The 17,676-nt window shown below is 32.4% G+C and overlaps 1 protein-coding gene and 1 long non-coding RNA gene across 13 annotated transcripts in view; one reads left to right on the top strand and one right to left on the bottom strand.

Moving 5' to 3' along the window:
• The window catches only part of NBEA (neurobeachin), a 662,791-nt gene that overhangs the window by 517,902 nt on the left and 127,213 nt on the right, over window positions 1-17,676 (bottom strand). For all 7 annotated transcript variants that reach the window (XM_019736455.3, XM_074330023.2, XM_074330024.2 and 4 more), the window contains exon 11: window positions 7,060-7,168. In XM_019736455.3, coding sequence (XP_019592014.2) covers window positions 7,060-7,168 — 109 coding nt within the window. The remainder of the gene's footprint in view (window positions 1-7,059; window positions 7,169-17,676) is intronic.
• The window catches only part of LOC109449832 (uncharacterized), a 266,951-nt gene that overhangs the window by 175,055 nt on the left and 74,220 nt on the right, over window positions 1-17,676 (top strand). The gene's annotated exons all lie outside the window — the stretch shown is intronic.

Genomic DNA, 17,676 nt, shown 5'->3' with positions numbered 1-17,676 from the left:
ACTTATTCACACATCTTTGTTTCCTGATATAAAAAAGGATACTATCTTATTCATCTTTATCTGTCTGGTGCCTGCCATAATTCTTCAGTAAATGTTTAATTCATGGCAAATTAAAAAATACAGTAAGACTAGAACAGATAAGGCAAAACTGATTAGAAGAGGAAAGGATGAAAGACATCCAACTCTGTTTTAATGTGTTCTGTTTGATTGATTTCTTTTAAATATTTTTTTAATTTTATATTTGCTTTCATTTTCTCAAGTAAAGCTATTTTTAAAAGAAATTCATACTTGGATACTTTAGTTATAAATCTGTAAAATGCAAGCTCTGCAATGTAAACTATATGACATTACTTGTGTGTGGTAACTGAATACATATTTTGTAAGAAGCGCTATATGAGATGTGACTAAATATATTTGGAAGTAGAATGTGAGAAACTAGAAAGAAATTATAACTAAATCAAATAGGAGCAACAGATGTAACAGAGAAATTGCTACTCAGTTAAGACATCTTTCCCACATTTAGAGCAGCCCAGGACAGAATGGATTGCCAGAAATGTTCATTTGTACTGCAGAAATAATTCTATATACACAGAACATGCATTATATGTTAATTAAATTATGGAAATGAATTTAATTAGTAGAGGTACATCATAAAGTAGTTGATATTCAATATCCATTTCACTCCTCCTGGGACACCAAGATTGAGCTCCAAATAACCTATATGAATATCCTATATGAATCATTTGTATGTTGTTAACAGGGGCAGGGAATGATTAGTTCAGAGACCCAGCATCAAAATTTTCATGGCAACGATTAGTTCAAAGTAGGCCAAGACCTAGGCTGATTAATCAAACTGGAGGGAAGGCTCTTGTTCAGGAATTGGGAGAAAGGTACTCTCTCTCCCTCCACCAGGCTGGGGAGGTCTGTAGCACCAAGTGCACCTGGCAACCTTCTTTTGATCACCTGGATAGCAGCTCTAGCATAAATCATCATTACAGATGGCAGAGCAGAGATACAGAAAAAACCTGGGTCTTTCATGACATAATTGAGACTCAGATAACCAAACCCTGAAACTCCATTTACTGCATGCATGTTTTGCTGGCTATACTGATCCCCTCTCCAATCTTCCCCTCGGTAGGTTCTATTTCTCCTTGGTAGGTTCCCTCGCCTATTGGCTTCCAGTTGGTTTGACTAGCTTGAGACACCAGCTGGAAATTAAAGGATGGGGAAGATTGAATTGGGGTATTTATTTCCCTGGCTTCACCCCTTCAGCTCAATACATTATATTCCCTTTTTGAAGGCCATATTCCAATCAGGTACATTTCTCCTATAGCTGCAGTAACTTGCTCTGAGTTATGCTAAACGCTCATCCCTCATCTCTTCAAACCATGCTGATTCCCCCTAGCAATGCTCACAACTTTCTAACGAGCCTTGCATTAAACTCTTCTCAATATGACTGATAGGCCACCAATCACCAGACTGTTATATTAGCAAACATACTTCTTTGTTTAAGTCACTTTGAATAAAAATTTTTATTAACCACAACCAAAAATATTGATTATATAATATAGACTCTAAATTTTCTAAAAACTCACATTTTGGCAAAATACAACAAAACAAAAATACCTTAAAAGTTTTTCATGGAACAGTATGAATGTGATTAATAAGAAGTCCTCTTATTAGACTACCTTCCTTGATAACTAACAACTTCTAAGACAAAGAGATAGAGCTAAGACAGTTAACCATTAACTCATTATTCACTGATGACAAAATAAAAATTGAACCTTTATTATTTACACGACACATGACAGCTGATGCTTAAAAATAAAATAGTGTAAACATTCATCTGATAGTTCAAAAGGGTATTCTTTTTAAGCAATCAAACAAGCATACAAGTGTTTTTCAATGAAATTCAAAAAGTATTTATTGAGGCAGGCACTCTTTTATGTGTTCAAGATACAGCAATAAGGTGTGAAAAAAATATATTGTCCCTGCTTTCATGAAGCTATGTTCTAGTGAAAGGAAGCAGAAAATAAACAAGTAAAAAAAAAATGTCAGAATGGTGCTGTAAAAAATTAGCAGAGTAGAGAGTGATGGTTATAGAAGGGGTACTATTCTACTATTCTATTTAGAGTGATCAGGGAAGATGTCTTTGATAAGGTGAGATAAGCGAAATCCTAAATGAAGTGTAGAATCAAGCAAGCCATGTGGTTTATCTATGGGAAAAAGCAATGAGAAAACACTGCAAAAAGCCCTGAGATGGACACATTTTAGTTTTTACAAGGAAGGCAAAGAGGCTTTTGTGTGGCCAGTGTGGCTGCAACAGAGAATGCAAGGAGAACGTTAAGACACGTAGAAGTGAGACTTGGGACTTTTTCACTCCAAGAAGGTTGAAGTAGTTAAGATCTGGCATATTTTAGAGCACTCGTCTGACTACAAGTGAAAGATGATGACGGATTGAACTAAGATAGTATCAATGGACAGAGAAAGGAGTAGAGTGTTAAGCATGAAGTAGTCATTGATTCTAGATCTGTTTTGATACTAAGCAACATGATTTGCTGAGAATATGGATTTACAGTGCGAAAAAGTAGAGTCAAAAAGGATTAATATTTTCACTTGAACTACATGTTGAATGGTAATGCTATTAACAAAGATTGAGAAGACAGGGTTGAAAGGTTAGAGAGAAAATCAAAAGTAACAGTGTGGAAAATTTAGATTTACAAAGCCTAATAGACATCCAAGTGGAGCTGAATATGAGAGACTACAATTCAAAAGAGAGGTTGTGGTTGGAGGTATACATTTGAGAATAATTGGTTTTTACAGAATAATGAAAGTCAAGGGAATGATAAACACAATTAGAGTAAAGTTTAAATAAAAACGTGTTCCTGGATTAAGCAGCAGGACACCAGGGTCTTTAGAATTTAAAAGAGGAGGAGGAACTACTAGGAGAGAATAAAAGGAGGCCAAGAAGGTGAAAATAAAGACTGCTGCCACTAAACACAACTGAAGAAAGCGTTTCAAGAAGGGAAGAATGTTCAACTGAAATGTTGTTAAAAGGTCAAATAACATGAAGACTGAGAACCACAGATTTAAGAATATGAAGGTTACAGATGACACAGCCATTTTAAGGGAAGAATGAGGATGAAGCCCAATTGGAATAGGAATGAATCTAAGACTACATAGCATTCCAGGAATATAAGAATGGTTTCACATTTGAAAATCAATAAATGTCATTCACTAAACTAAGAAAAAACGTAGAACATAACTATCTCAAAGAATGCAGAAAAGGCTTTGATAGATAATACTCAACATCTATTTATGGCAGAGAAAACTCATCAAATTTGAAATAGGCAGTTTCTTAATTTGATTTAAAAATCTACAAAAAATCATCTACAGCATGTATCATATTTAGTGGCTAATTATTGAAAGTTTTGCCCATAAAATATGGAATAAGATAGGGATACCCACTATTAGAACTTTGATTCAACACCATACTAAAAGTCTTAGTACAGTAAGACAAGAGGAAAAAAAAAAAAAAAAGACTAATTAGAAAGAAAAATACTGTCATTCTAAGATACATGATTTTCTACAAAGAAAATTTTTTGGAAAAATCTACAAAGTACTAGATTTTGAATAGCAAGATCAGTATATAAAAGATCAATATAAACACCAAATATATTTCTATATACCAATGACAAAAAATAAAAATTTAAAGCATCAAATATAAGAAAAATAAGGAAGTTTTCCACTCAGAAAACTTCCAAAGAGACCTAAATAAATAGAAGAATATACTAAATATATGAACTAAAAGATTCAACATAAAAATTACAATATAATACAATGAAAATCCTAGCATGTATTGGTGAACACTGACAAGCAATAATAACCAAGGCAATTTTGAAGAACAAAACTAGATGACATACTATGAGTTATGAAGATGTACTAAAAAGCTATACAAATTAAGACAGTGTTATACTCCCTGAAAGATAGGAAAATAAACACAACAGATAAAACTCCGGAAATAATCCCATTTCTATATGGTCAGCTGATTTATTGCAAAGATTAGACTGCAATGCAGTCAAAAACTGTCTTTCCAATAAACAGCACTGGACCAGTTAGATATATAAGTGTGTGTGTGTATATATATATATACATATACATATACATATATATACACACACACATAGGGAGAGAGAGAGAGAGAGAGAGAGAGAGAGGGAAAACTGTAACCCTTATACCTCATGCCATATAGAAAATTTAACTCCAGATGGATTGGAAATAGAAATGTGAAAAAATAAAAAACTCACAATTTTTGAGTTCCATGGCTTTGGAATACATATGGATCTAAAATATGCTAATCATAAAAGAAAGTGAAAATTTGACACATATTAAAATTAAGGACCTTTTTTCATCAAAAACATCACTGAGAGAATGAAAAGGCAGCCACAGAGGACGAGACATTTTCCATACATACTCAACAAAGGACTCAAACCCGGGACATATGCAGAATTTCCACAAATCAGTAAGAAAATGACAGACAATCCAAATGGAAGCGGCTAAGGGTAAACACTTTGAACAGGTATTTAACAAAAGAGGATGACAAAAAAGACAATAAACATATGAAAATGCTCAACTTAATTTGTCATCAGGGAAATGCAAATTGAAACACAACGTGATCTACGCGTAAATGGAAGACTATCTTTGTAAATCACATATCTAATAAAAGATTAGTGTCTAGAATAAAAATTTCCCAAAACTCACTAATAAAAAGACAAATACCACAATAAATAAGTAAATAATATAAAAAATATTTTAAAAGACAAATACCCATTTTTTAAAAATAAAGTACTGAATAGACATTTCACACACACACACAAATAGGCAATGAACACATGAAAATGTTCTCAATATCCTGAGACATCACAGAAAAGCAAATAAAAGATGATATATTTCAAAACCCCGAGGGAGGCTGAAGTAAAAAACATGAACAATTACAAGTATTGACAAGGATGTGAAAAAACTGGAAACCTCATACAGTGCTAATGGGAATGTAAAGTGTTAGAACTTTGGAAAATAGTCTGGTAGTTTCTCAAATGGTTTAAACTTAATGTTACCATAGGACCCAGCAAATCAATTCATGGGTATCTACCCAAGAGAAATAAAAACATATGAGTACACACAAAGTTATATTTGAACATTCATAGCATCATTATTCATAGTAGCCAAAAGATAGAAACAACACAAATACACACACAAATACACACACACACACACACACACACACACTGCGATATTATCCAGCCATAAAAAGGAGTGAAATTCTGATATATACCACAAAATAGATGAATTTTATAAGCAATATCCTAAGTGAAAACGCACAGATACAAAAGAACAAATATATGATTCCACTTATATGAAATACCTAGAATAGGCAAAATCATGGAGACAAAAAGTAGATTATAGGTTGCCTTGGAATAGGGGGTCTTAGAGGGAATAGGAAAAATTGACGAAAGACATGAGTACCTCATACACAGAAAATATGGATGTCCAATAAATATATATATAAATATGTCCAATCTTATTCAAAATCTTTAAAAATGAAAATTAAAACAACAATGAGATAATATTTATATTCACTAAATTGACTATATTTTTAAGGTTATTAATTCTGAGAAAGAGGAAGAACTATGTCTATATACTTAAAGTCTTTTCACAATATTTCTAACTTTAAGCTAAGTGTTAATTATAAAAACAAAAAAGTCTCACTTTACAATTATGCTGATAAACCCTGAGTAAATACGAAAACTGTATTTAAAGGGCAGTTCCTGATAGAGATTTTGTCGAGCACCATCGTGTTACAAAGGCATTTCATTACATCGCATTCATATAAAATGTAATTTAACATAAATCTTCTAAGCACTTCTTCATATTAATACTCTGAATATAGGAAAATAGTTTTCCATTATTAAAAAACAATTGTAACAGTCTTAATGAAAATCTTAATAATGTTACATAATTATCTCAATAAAGAAATTCTGTCAATGATCGATCTACCACTCCTCGGTCACCAATCCTTCCAGGAAGGAGAGTTCTGTGTCAAAGAAATAACAGATTACAAAGATATCAAATGTAGAACAATCTGAGGTGAAAAAACTATCTCCAAAAGTCTTCTCGATTTTATTTCTCAAGAGAAAAATAATTTGTTCCTCTTAGTCGAGGTTTCACCTTGATTTTTTCTCAAAAGTTCCATTTTCAGAGCAGCTAAATGTTAGAGTTAACTAATAACAAGAGGTCTGAGAGAGCTAATGGGGTAATAAATATTTCTTTAGGAAAACAAACATACTTTCATTCATGAAATCCCATTTTAATTTTTAAAGGAAATCACACGATACCACCGAACTCCTGTAAGACCATTATCAGAAATTTAGCAATCATTATATAATAGCATAGGTATGACTAAAGCAAAGGTCATAAAACCAGGACATAAATGACACAAGACGGGAAAAATTAAACCCATCTAATTTGTATTGTTTATACTATATACTGATTAGAGAAAAGATACTTTAAATATTCAAATACATTAAAAGCAGGAATAAAGCACAAAATACTATTTCCATTGTCAAAAAATAAAGATTTGTTACCTTATAATTGAAAAATAAAGCTAAAACAAAAGAGTAAATCAAATAAAGCAAAGCTGACAAAATCTCTTAGAAACTTAGTTTGAATAAAAATAGCAAAGAAACTGGAAAAAATATTTAAGAGAGAAAAACTGGAAACTTTGAATAGACGTAGACAAAAGAATTTTCTATTTCTTTTGTCAAAGAATTTTAGTTTCTATTTTCGTTCAAAATTTCTTAAGTATATAGTATTCCAACACCCCATTTAGTTCAATGTCTACCCCACTATGTTTAAGTGCATAATATAAAAATGTGAATTAGCCCAAAAGATGGCCTCTGCACAGTCAATAGAAAAGGAAACTATAGAAAAAACATAATTAGTGACTGCCAGCTGTCTATCTGTGAAAGCTACACAATAAAACCATCATTACAAATCACTTACCTTTTCAAGTAAGTAGCCAATGACTAAAAAGCCTTTTCCACCCAGCATCTGTTCTTGCATGGCTACTGAACTTTTAAGCAGTTCAACCAGGAATGCCAAAAGGGTAGCACTGCATGTAAAGTACAGATAATTTTATTATGTAATTATCAAATGTTGATTATAAACATAGTGTTCAAATTCAGTATTTATTATGCCAAAAGATAACAACCATATGGAAATCTAATCTCTATTTTGCTAACAATGACAATCATACTTTGTATTACGCAACAATATATTTTCTCACAAGCAAGAGAAAAGTAGTTTTATCACTTTAAAATTAAATATCAAAAATTGACACATAACTGTGTAGTTTTTTTACATTCCAAAGCAAAATATCAAAATTTACCTATACACATATATATATTCTCTGCTTCAAGTAAATCTAACAAAAGAAACACACCCACAAATATGTCACTTGTCCATAATAAAGACTTTATTATAATATTCTTTGGAAGTACATGCTATCTTAGAGAATTTTATATATGTACACAAGATTGCTTTGGAAAAACATGCTTATGTTTTAAATAAACACTTCATTTAGACCTATTTTTCTTAAACAACTTATATTTTCCAAAAAACATCCAGGGAAATAGGCAATGTTACTTATGTCCACATATGACCTCAGGAAAAGTTCATGAGAGCAGAAAAAATGATTTTTGTAATATTAAAATGAAAAGTGACAGTATACACAACACCTAAAAGTACACAAAGATATGTACAGGACAAACATAAAGCACTTAATGTGTCTGTTGAATGAGGGAAGAAACAAAAGAAAAATAAATGATTGCATTGAATTAAGTTTTAATAATGTATTACTTCACACAGTTACATAGAACAATTTGCAACGAGCAGCACTGATAGAAGATAGCATCCCTAATTATATGCTGATCGTAGTTTATAACAATAAATGACTATAAAACAGACTTTATCAGCAATTAAAATATTATCTATTTACAGTGCTTTACAAAGTATCCTAAACTGCCTTTTTATATTCGCAAGAATGGGTAAAACCACACACTTCAAAATTTATTTCAAATGCACAAGTACTCATTCCTACAAGAAATTAAGAAAATTTGGTAATGAGGAAAACTTGAAAATTATTAAGGCCCAAAAGGAATCTAAAGTTATTCTATCCTCTGAAGTCATTCCAGCTCTTCTGATTTCAATAGAAATGACAACACTGTTCTCCGATAATTGCCTATTCTTGTTCAAATAAGAAATAGTCTCATAAAAATAATTAATGACAAAATCATTATTATCATTATAAAAAGCAGTAGTTTAATGGATTACATTTCAGCTAGAAAAAATATAGTATGTCTGGAAATAAAGTACTTCATTACAGGAAATTAAAATTCAATTACATTATCTAGCCCTGTACCTTTAAACCACAAAAAAAAGTAAACTAGTAATACAAATCAATGATATTCTTTTACTTTTTCCAAAGTCAAAGGTAGACATTTACAAGAAAAACACAACTACCAACGAATTCCTTGGGATTTTTTAAATGTTTCCGTAAAGCAAAACAACTATTAAAATGGACTAGATTGCTTTTTAATAGTCAGACACTTCACAAATAATTGCTCAGATACTATTATACATGATACTTCTGCCTAAATGTTTAAAAAGAATGAAGACAATTACTGCATGGAGATTACACAATTTCCTAATCATCTCATGAAATTCTTACCAACACCTGAGTTAGTGATTTAGAGAGAAAGATGACTAGGATTCCTACACATCACCACTGCCAAAAAGAAAGACTGGAAATGCATCACTATGGTCCCTGTGGTCCATGAAAAAAATGCAAAAAGCATTGCTTACAATAAAATCACTCTACTCTGTAGAACCATATAAAATTATAAGGATGCCATGGATTTTTATTTTCTTTGATGTCACAAAGACAGCTCTTGCTCACAAACATCTAATGAATTAACTCAGACTTCTAAACACTGTAGAGCTCCATTACAAAATCAGAAATACTAATTTCATCATTCCAAAATCTTAATACATGACTATGCTATCCACATATTAATTTCACTTCAATTTTAACTATGACAAATGAAAAATCAAATGCATTCACTAACAAAGGTATTTTTAATTTACACCTAAAACCCAATGCAATAGCAATACCACATCTTTTCAAAAAATCTTTAAAATAGGTATATTTGACATGGTGGACGTAATAGTAAATAGATGACCATCTTCGAAGAGGTACATTTTCAAACATAATTTAACAAACTTACCAGTAACTAAAATGCATCGGATTGCTGCAGGGCTCACAATAAACTTGCAAAATTCTGTGTACTGCCATACAAAATTTCTCTCCATTCTTGCCTATTTCCAACTCCCCTAGATACAAAGGCAAATATAAAGGATACTTCAGCCCATTCCTATATCTCCTACATACCACTTCCTGTCTAGACACATCAGTTCATCTGTAGAGGATCTAAATATATAGGATAAATCAAAAGCAAGTATCTGTGTCAGCCAAAACTAGTATATACAACATGGAACATTCTCTTGAAAAGTATAGCAATCCCTAGAAACGATGTTCACAATATTTTACTTGGTACACAAAAAGTGTTCTGATTTTTATCTCATAAAGTAAAACTGCTAAACTTTTCAACAGACATTGTAACATATGTTCTGTAAGTAGAAATTCTACTTCAGAAATGGTTAAGGGTTTTTATTTCTGTCTCCTTTAAGGAAAATGACACTAATAATCTATAGGGTTATTTCTTAAAAATAATTATCATCTTCCAATTATTTGTAAGCTTCAATTAAGTTAGGAAATAATACGTATTTCAAGTGTCATACTTATAAATGGCTAGACCTTAGGAAAAAGGAAGGAAACAGTATAATAATACCTTTAATGGCTTAGTATATTTATTAATATCCCCAGAGCTTTCTAGTCCATGTTATTAAAGAAAACCAAAACAGTCTTGGCCCACAAATACCCAAGAATATTTAATAACTATGTATGAACATAACTAAATTCTGTTTTTAATGAAAAAAGCACACTGTATTTAGGTTCCATTAAAATTTATATAAATACAGGTTTTTCACTTGGTTTTAAAATTACTTTATCCATTATTTATTTTTCAAAATAACTAATGTAGATAACTCATGTAATTTGATCCCAAAAGTTTTATTTGAAGTGTCTTATTAATTAAAGATGAAATATATAATAAAGATAGACCTAATTTATAACTGAAATGATTAATATTGAATATATAACCCAAGTGTCATTCAAAGGTAGTTCTTAGAATACAGAAACTGGCTTTTCCATTTACTTTGTACTGAAACTAGCAAAGTACCTCAGCTAGATGTGTTTAAATATGTTAAGAAGAGTAGAATTAATAATGTTAAAATTAAAGATTCCCCCTGAGATTTAACATCTCTTCTCCTTATGAAAGGATGTTTTTAATCTCTTAAGAAACACTACAGAGGAAAAGTAATTGTCAGAATAAATTCAGAAGCAGATTAAGTTCCAATAAGATTTAAGGTACCAGTCAGTGGGTAAAATCGTTTGACTTTTTCATAAAGTTTCATCTCTTAAATAGCCTAATTTAGTATTGAGATACATTGAAATCTTGCAAAAGATTAAAATTATATAAAATATTTAATACCATACTTTTTCTGCTATTTCGTACACTACAAAACTCCTCCAAGACAAGAGTGATCATAGCAGGAATAAACTGTAAAAGAAATCAACTCAAGTCCATCCCCAAGATAATTTCATACTCAACGCAATTAATTTCCATCGACACAAAATAAATCTCACAATAAGTTAGTAAAGGTAAATTCCTCCATAATTCAAAATTAGAAAGGTCTCAACCAAAAGTTTCTAACTCCACGTACATTTAATAGTCACTTTTAGACAATGTATTCCTGAAGATGTTATCTCAAAGACCACTGCCTACCTGCCTACATATGTAATGAATCCTAATACACAAACTGTCACATTCATCAGTTCAGACATCAAGTGGAGATATATGCCAAAATGAGTAGAATATATTTATCTGTAGAATCAAATAAGGAAAACAGTGAAATGCACACAGTAAAATGTAAGGACAGATGGAATACACTGGGTAGCACATGAAATCACTATGTGTGCCAGTAGCCAGGAAATCTCTCCTCAGTAATTTCTACATTTTCTTTCAGCCCATCAAGGAAACAGGCAGCCTTCTGAAATGAATTGCTACCTCTGTCATGGCTATTTAACAGTATTCTTTAAAGGCTCTATTAGAAGGTAGGCAAGCTATTACACATTCTTACCTCCCTTTGGTAACAAACTTTGATTTTATATTTCATCAGCCTATTTTATTTCTGACAAAATGTATTATAACCAAAAAAATCAGTGTTTATAAAAGTGTCATTGAAAAGTGTCACAATTTGTCTTACAAAGGAAACAGAATTTAAAAATTCGCAGATGTAAGTGAATTAATTCTAAACCTCTATGACACAGTTATGGTAGTAATGGTACCTACCACTATTTATACTAGTGTTTTGTCTAAAAACAAAACAGTGTTTTGATCAGCTCCATTCATAATTCTCTATAAATAGTCGATAGATATTCACTAAAAAGGCTCCAATGTAAAAGAAATAAGCCTCAAAACGCAATAGTTTGCAATTTAACCCCTACCAACAAAGAACCACTCACAACACTCTAAATGCCCTAGTCCCTTGATGAAAACTTCCTGGACATGTTACAAGTGGCAGCACCATTATAGGAACAACACATAATCCAGAGTACATGAATACTTTACAAATTTAATGTAATGTCCTAACACCTAAGAAATTCAAAATTTCAAAGAAAAAAACAGAAAGAGGTTAGAATCCACACACGTGATCTTAACAACATATGAGTCCTCTAATGCCCTTTGAGATTAAAACGTGCCACAGTAGGAAGGCCAAATGGTGCTGGCTCCACTTTCAACCAAGCCCCAGCCTATTTAACAGAAGCAAGAGTAAAAATGTACCCTACAAGTGCTGAAACTACCAAAGAAAGCAAATAATTGTTAAAACAGCTGACTACACACAAAGCTAAAATAATTATTTGATACTTAGGTTTTATATACTTGTATGCCCAGGAATTTTCTAATCTTGTTATAACTAATTTTTTTTTAAATGATCTATGCAGGTAAACTGACTTCTTTGTTTCTTTCCTTTGTGTGTGTGTGTACAATTCTGAGAACATTAGATATATAAATTTATAGAACCCCACCACAATCAAGATACAGACCAGTTCCATAGCACCAAAACATTAATTTATCCTATTTCTCTACACTTTTGCAGTCACATTCTCCCAGCATTCATAACCTTGGGTAACTACTTCTCTCTTATCCATCACTCTAGTTTTGCCTTTTCATGAATGTCATGTAAATGGAATCATATAGAATGTAATCTTCTGAATATGTCCTTCTTGGTCTCAACATACTACCTTTGAGATTCATCCAAGTAGTTGCATGTATCAAAAGTGTATTCCTTCCAACTGCTGAATAGTATTCCATTGCATGATTGGATTAAAACAGTTGGTGTATACTTGATATATATATGTTTGACAGTAGTTATGAATAGGACTACATAAATGTTCACATAGGGCTTTTGCATGAACAACCCCCCAGAAATAGAAAGATTAATATGACAGGTATATGTTTCACTTGATAAGAAACTACCAAACTGCCCAAGTGGCGGTACCACTGGGTCCCAGTTGATCTTCATACTTGCCAGCACTTGACACCATGAGTATTTTTCCCTTTGTCCTAGGTGTACAGTTGTTATCTCAGAGTGGTTTTAATATGTATTTCTCTGTTTATTAGTGACGTGGGAGATCTTTTCATGTGCTACTCTGGTATCTTCATATCTCTCTTGTGAAGTGTCTGTTCAAGTCTTCTGCCAATTTTTAAAAATTGGATTTTATGTTTTCTTACTGGGGTTTGAAAGATTTAAAAAAATATATTCTTGATATAAATCCTTTGGAAAAATACGTGATTTTTCCATCATCTTCCTCCAGTCTGTGGCATGTCTTTTCATTGCATCTTTTGCAGAATAAAAGGTTTTAACTTTGATGGAAGTCAAAATCAAATTTACCAATTATTTTGTTTAAATGCATCACACTTTTGGTGTCATGTCTAGAACAACTTTGCCTAGCCTAGATTCCAAAGCTATTTCTCTTATGTTTTTACTAAAACTTCTACAGGTTTATATTATACATTTAGAGTTAATTTTTTATAAGGTATGAGGTTTATGTCGAGGCTCATTTTTTGGCATACGACTATCCTTCCTCCCTTAGACTGTTTTTGCTCCTCTGCCAAAAATCAATTGTCCATATTTGTGTGGGACTGTTTCTGAAATCTATGCTGTTCCACTAATACGTATGTCTGTCACTTTGCTAATACGATGCTGTCTGCATTATTATAGCTCCACAGTGAATTTTGGAGCCAAATACATATGATTCTCTCACTTTATTCTTTTTCAAAATCATTTTAGCTATCCTAATTACTTTGACTTTCCATATAAATTTTAGAATCACCTTGTCTATATCAACAAACAAATCCAGCCAGGATTTTAATTGGTATTGTGTTAAATCTATACATCAATTTAATGACACCTTTACTATGCTGAATCTTCCTATATATGAATACAACATACCTCAACTTTTATTTTGGACTTTGATTTCTTTCATCAGCAATTTGTAGATTTTAGCACACAAATCCTACACGTTTTGGACACATTTAAAATATTTAAAATTTTGAACCTATGTTAAAGGTATTTTAAATTTGGTTTCCTACTACACATTGTTAATACAGAGAAATATAAACTATTTTTATGAGAAAACCCTGTATCTTGAAAACTTTCTAAACTTACTAGTGCTAGAATTTTGTGTGCAAATTCATTAAGAATTTTTATGTAGACAATTATGTCATCTGTGAAAAAGCACAGTTCTATTCTTTCCTTTCCAATATGCATGACTTCTATTTTTTATCTTGTCTTATTGCAATGGCTAGAACCTCTAGTCTGGAACATATCCATACATGTACAGCTTAGGGCCAAGTTGATACATAATTTTATAGAGTAACGTTCACACACTCTTCCCTTTCAGTGATTTCCCTGATAATTTCTGGTTCTGGAGTCCCTCTTCTTAGTTCTGCTGTCAAAATGCTAGAGCTTCAGTATCCTCACTGTGCTGTACACATCTACAACTCTGCCCATATCCAGGGCAAATCAGCTGTAAGAGGAAGAGAGATTAAAAACAAGCAATAGAGAGGTTTTTAGTTCTGAAGGTAAGGAGCCTGGAAGCCACCACTCCATCCTTTCAAATAAAAAGCTGAACAGACTGAAAGGTCAACATTCTAGGATCCAATAAGAGCGGGAGGAACAGGACAACTCGCTGCCCACAGATCAGAGAGATACACAGAGCGAGATGGAAACCAGAGCACCGACGCACATGTGGAAACCACAAAGGGAACCAATGCCCAGGTGGGAAAACCTGAACTGTAATTGATAAATTGCTGGAAGATGAATGCTACAACTTCCGTAGTCAGAGAGGCATCCACACTTATTGTGAGATTTATCTCCAGGAGCTAAACCAGGTTTCCATAGTCAATGTGAGAGGAAAATCTTCTCGGGCTTCCAGCAGGGGAAGGAAAAGGAATCATCGTGAAATACACCAGAGCACTTTGTTCTTAAAAAGGCCTGCCCTCAGGAGAAATTAGTGAAATAAACCTAACCGGCTAAGGTATTATTGGAGCTTAATAGACCCGGGGAAAGAAAATATCCAACGATAGCCAGGTCTAGTCATCTTCTCCTACCTAACAGGGTTGGAAAAGCTGAAAACACTTCTGTAGTTCACATTCTGCAGGCACAGAATCACGGAAAGACCACGACCTAGTCACAGGACTGCAGACTGCTGCCTCACCCCACACCTCGCCACCACATTTGTAAAGGCCTATTAACAGCAGCTCCTTTTTACGGGGACATCCCGTCTCACTATCAAGGAAAAAATTACAAGGGATACCAAGAGGCAAAAATTACAATTGAAAAAGACAAATAAAAAATAAGATCCAGACATGCCTGGGATGCTGGAATTACCAGACTGGGAATTTAAAACAACTATGATTCATATGCTAATGGCTCTAATGGACAAAATAGACAGCATGAAAGAACAAATGTGAAATGTAATCAGACAAATGGAAATCCTAAGAAAGAAACAAAAAGAAATGCTAGCAATAACATAACATACACTGTAACAGAAATGAAGAAGATCTTTGATGGGCTTATTAGTAGACTGAACACAACTGAGAGAAGAATCTCGAAGCTAGAATATATTAATAGAATACTCAGAAACTCAAAACTTCAGAGAACAAAAACTGAAAAAAAACGAACAGAATACCAAGAACTGAGGGGCAACTATAAAAGGTGTAACATGTGACTAATGGGAATACCAGAAGGAGAAGAAAGATAGAAAGTAACAGGAGACATTTTGGAACAATAATGACTACAAATTTCCCCCAAAATTAGTGTCAAAAACTGAACCACACATCCACGAAGCTCAGAGAACACCAAGCAGGATAAATGTCAAAATAACAACAACAACTACACCTAGGGATACCATTTTCAAATTACAGAAAGTCAAAGATAAAGAAAAATTCCTGAAAGAAGCCCAAGGAAAACACATCTTACTTATAGCAGAAATAAGATAAGAATGATATCCAACTTCTCCTCAGCAACCATGCAGGCAAGAAGAGAATGGAGTGAAATATATTAAAGCCTTGAGAAAAAAAAAAAGGAACACCTTTTTCAAAATCTGTACCCTGAAAAATTATCCTTCAAAAATGAAGGAGAAATAATGACTCTGAGACAACAAAAATTGAGGAAATTTGTTGCCAGTAGAACTGTCTTGCCAAAAATGTTCACAGAAATTCTTTACAGAGAAGGAAAATATTACAGGTCAGAAACTTGGATCTACATAAAAAAAGACAGAGAATTGAATCAGAAAAAAAGTGAAGGTAAAATAAAAACTTATGTTTTAATCTAAAGTGATCTAACAGGTAATAGTTTGTTCAAAATAATAACATTGTATTTCATTATATATGGTCACGTGTGTATATATACAGATACACACAGAATTGACATGCTTATGTATGTGGATATATAAGTGAAATGAACAGCAAGGACACCAGGGGCAAGATAAAAGAATTAAGATTGTTTTGTTATTATAATGTATTCAAACTACTCATAAAATGGCATGGTGATATTTGATAGTAGACTTGAATTGCAAACTCTATGACAACCACTAAAAAAAGTTTAAAAATTAAGTTTAACTGATATGCTAGAAAAAAGGAGAGAAATTTAATTACATAAAATAAATGCTCAATTAAAATCACAACAACAAATGAAGAGCAAAACACAAAATCAGGAACAAAAAGCAAGGCAACAAATAGAAAACAGTAACAAATATGGTAAATATTAATCCAACAATATCAATAATCAATTTGAATGTCAATGTCTAAATACACCAATTAAAAGACAGAAATCTTCAGAGTGAACCAAAAACTATAACCCACCTATATGTTGTCTATAACAAACCCACTTTAACTATAAAGACATATATGGACTGAAAGTAAATGGATGGATAAAAATATACCATGATAACACGAATCAAAATAAAGCAGGAGTATCTTATATTTTTTTCAGCAGTCTTCAAATCAAGGAAAGTCATCAAAGAGTAAGAGGGCATGACATAGTTACAATGGGGTCAATTTTCCAAAAAGACATAACAATTCTTAAGGTGCACATGCCTAACAGCAGAGCATCAAACTACATGATGCAAAATCTGCTGTAACTGCAAGGAGAAGGAGATGAATCCACTATGATAGTTAGAGACTTCAACACCCCTCTCAGAAATGGACAAATACAGAAGGAAGAAAATCAGGACATAGTTGAACTCGACTCTAACAAATTACTGGAGATAATTGCCATCTATATACTACTTTATCCAACAGCAGCAAAACACACATTCTTCTCAAGCTCAAATGTAACATTCATTAAGGTAGACCAAATCTAGAGTAATAAACCTCATCTTACAATTTAAAAAAATAGAAATCATACAATACCTATCCTCAGATCAGAATGAAATTAACTAGAAATCAGTAATACAAAGATCTAGAAAATGCTAAAATATGTGGAAGTTAAACAGCATACTTCTACATAACACATGGGTAAAAAAAAAAAAAAAAAATCCCAAGAGATATTAAAAATATTTTGAATCAGAAGAAAATGAAAACACAACTTCCCGAATTTGTGGAATGAAATTAAAGCAGTGCATACAGGGAAATTCATAACATCTAATGTTGTGATATATTGTGACTTATAATAAACATATATTTGGTCTTCATCCCCATTTCTGGCACAGAATTCCTGAAGTCCTTGAAAATTTCTAAGTTACTAGAGCAATAAAGGTGCCTTTTGTTATGTTAAGGAGGTAACTTTTGGAACTCACCTAAGAATGGGCGCTGGTTGCTGATGGAGAAAACCATGTGACTAGTGGGTTGGAACTTTCAGTCCCACACCACC

Source organism: Rhinolophus sinicus, chromosome 16 (genome assembly GCF_057876585.1).
Source record: "Rhinolophus sinicus isolate RSI-liver-muscle chromosome 16, RSI-T2T, whole genome shotgun sequence".
In the NCBI taxonomy this organism is placed as follows: Eukaryota; Metazoa; Chordata; class Mammalia; order Chiroptera; family Rhinolophidae; genus Rhinolophus; species Rhinolophus sinicus.
Note: the sequence above shows the minus strand (reverse complement) of the source record. Positions and strands in the feature narration are given on the sequence as shown.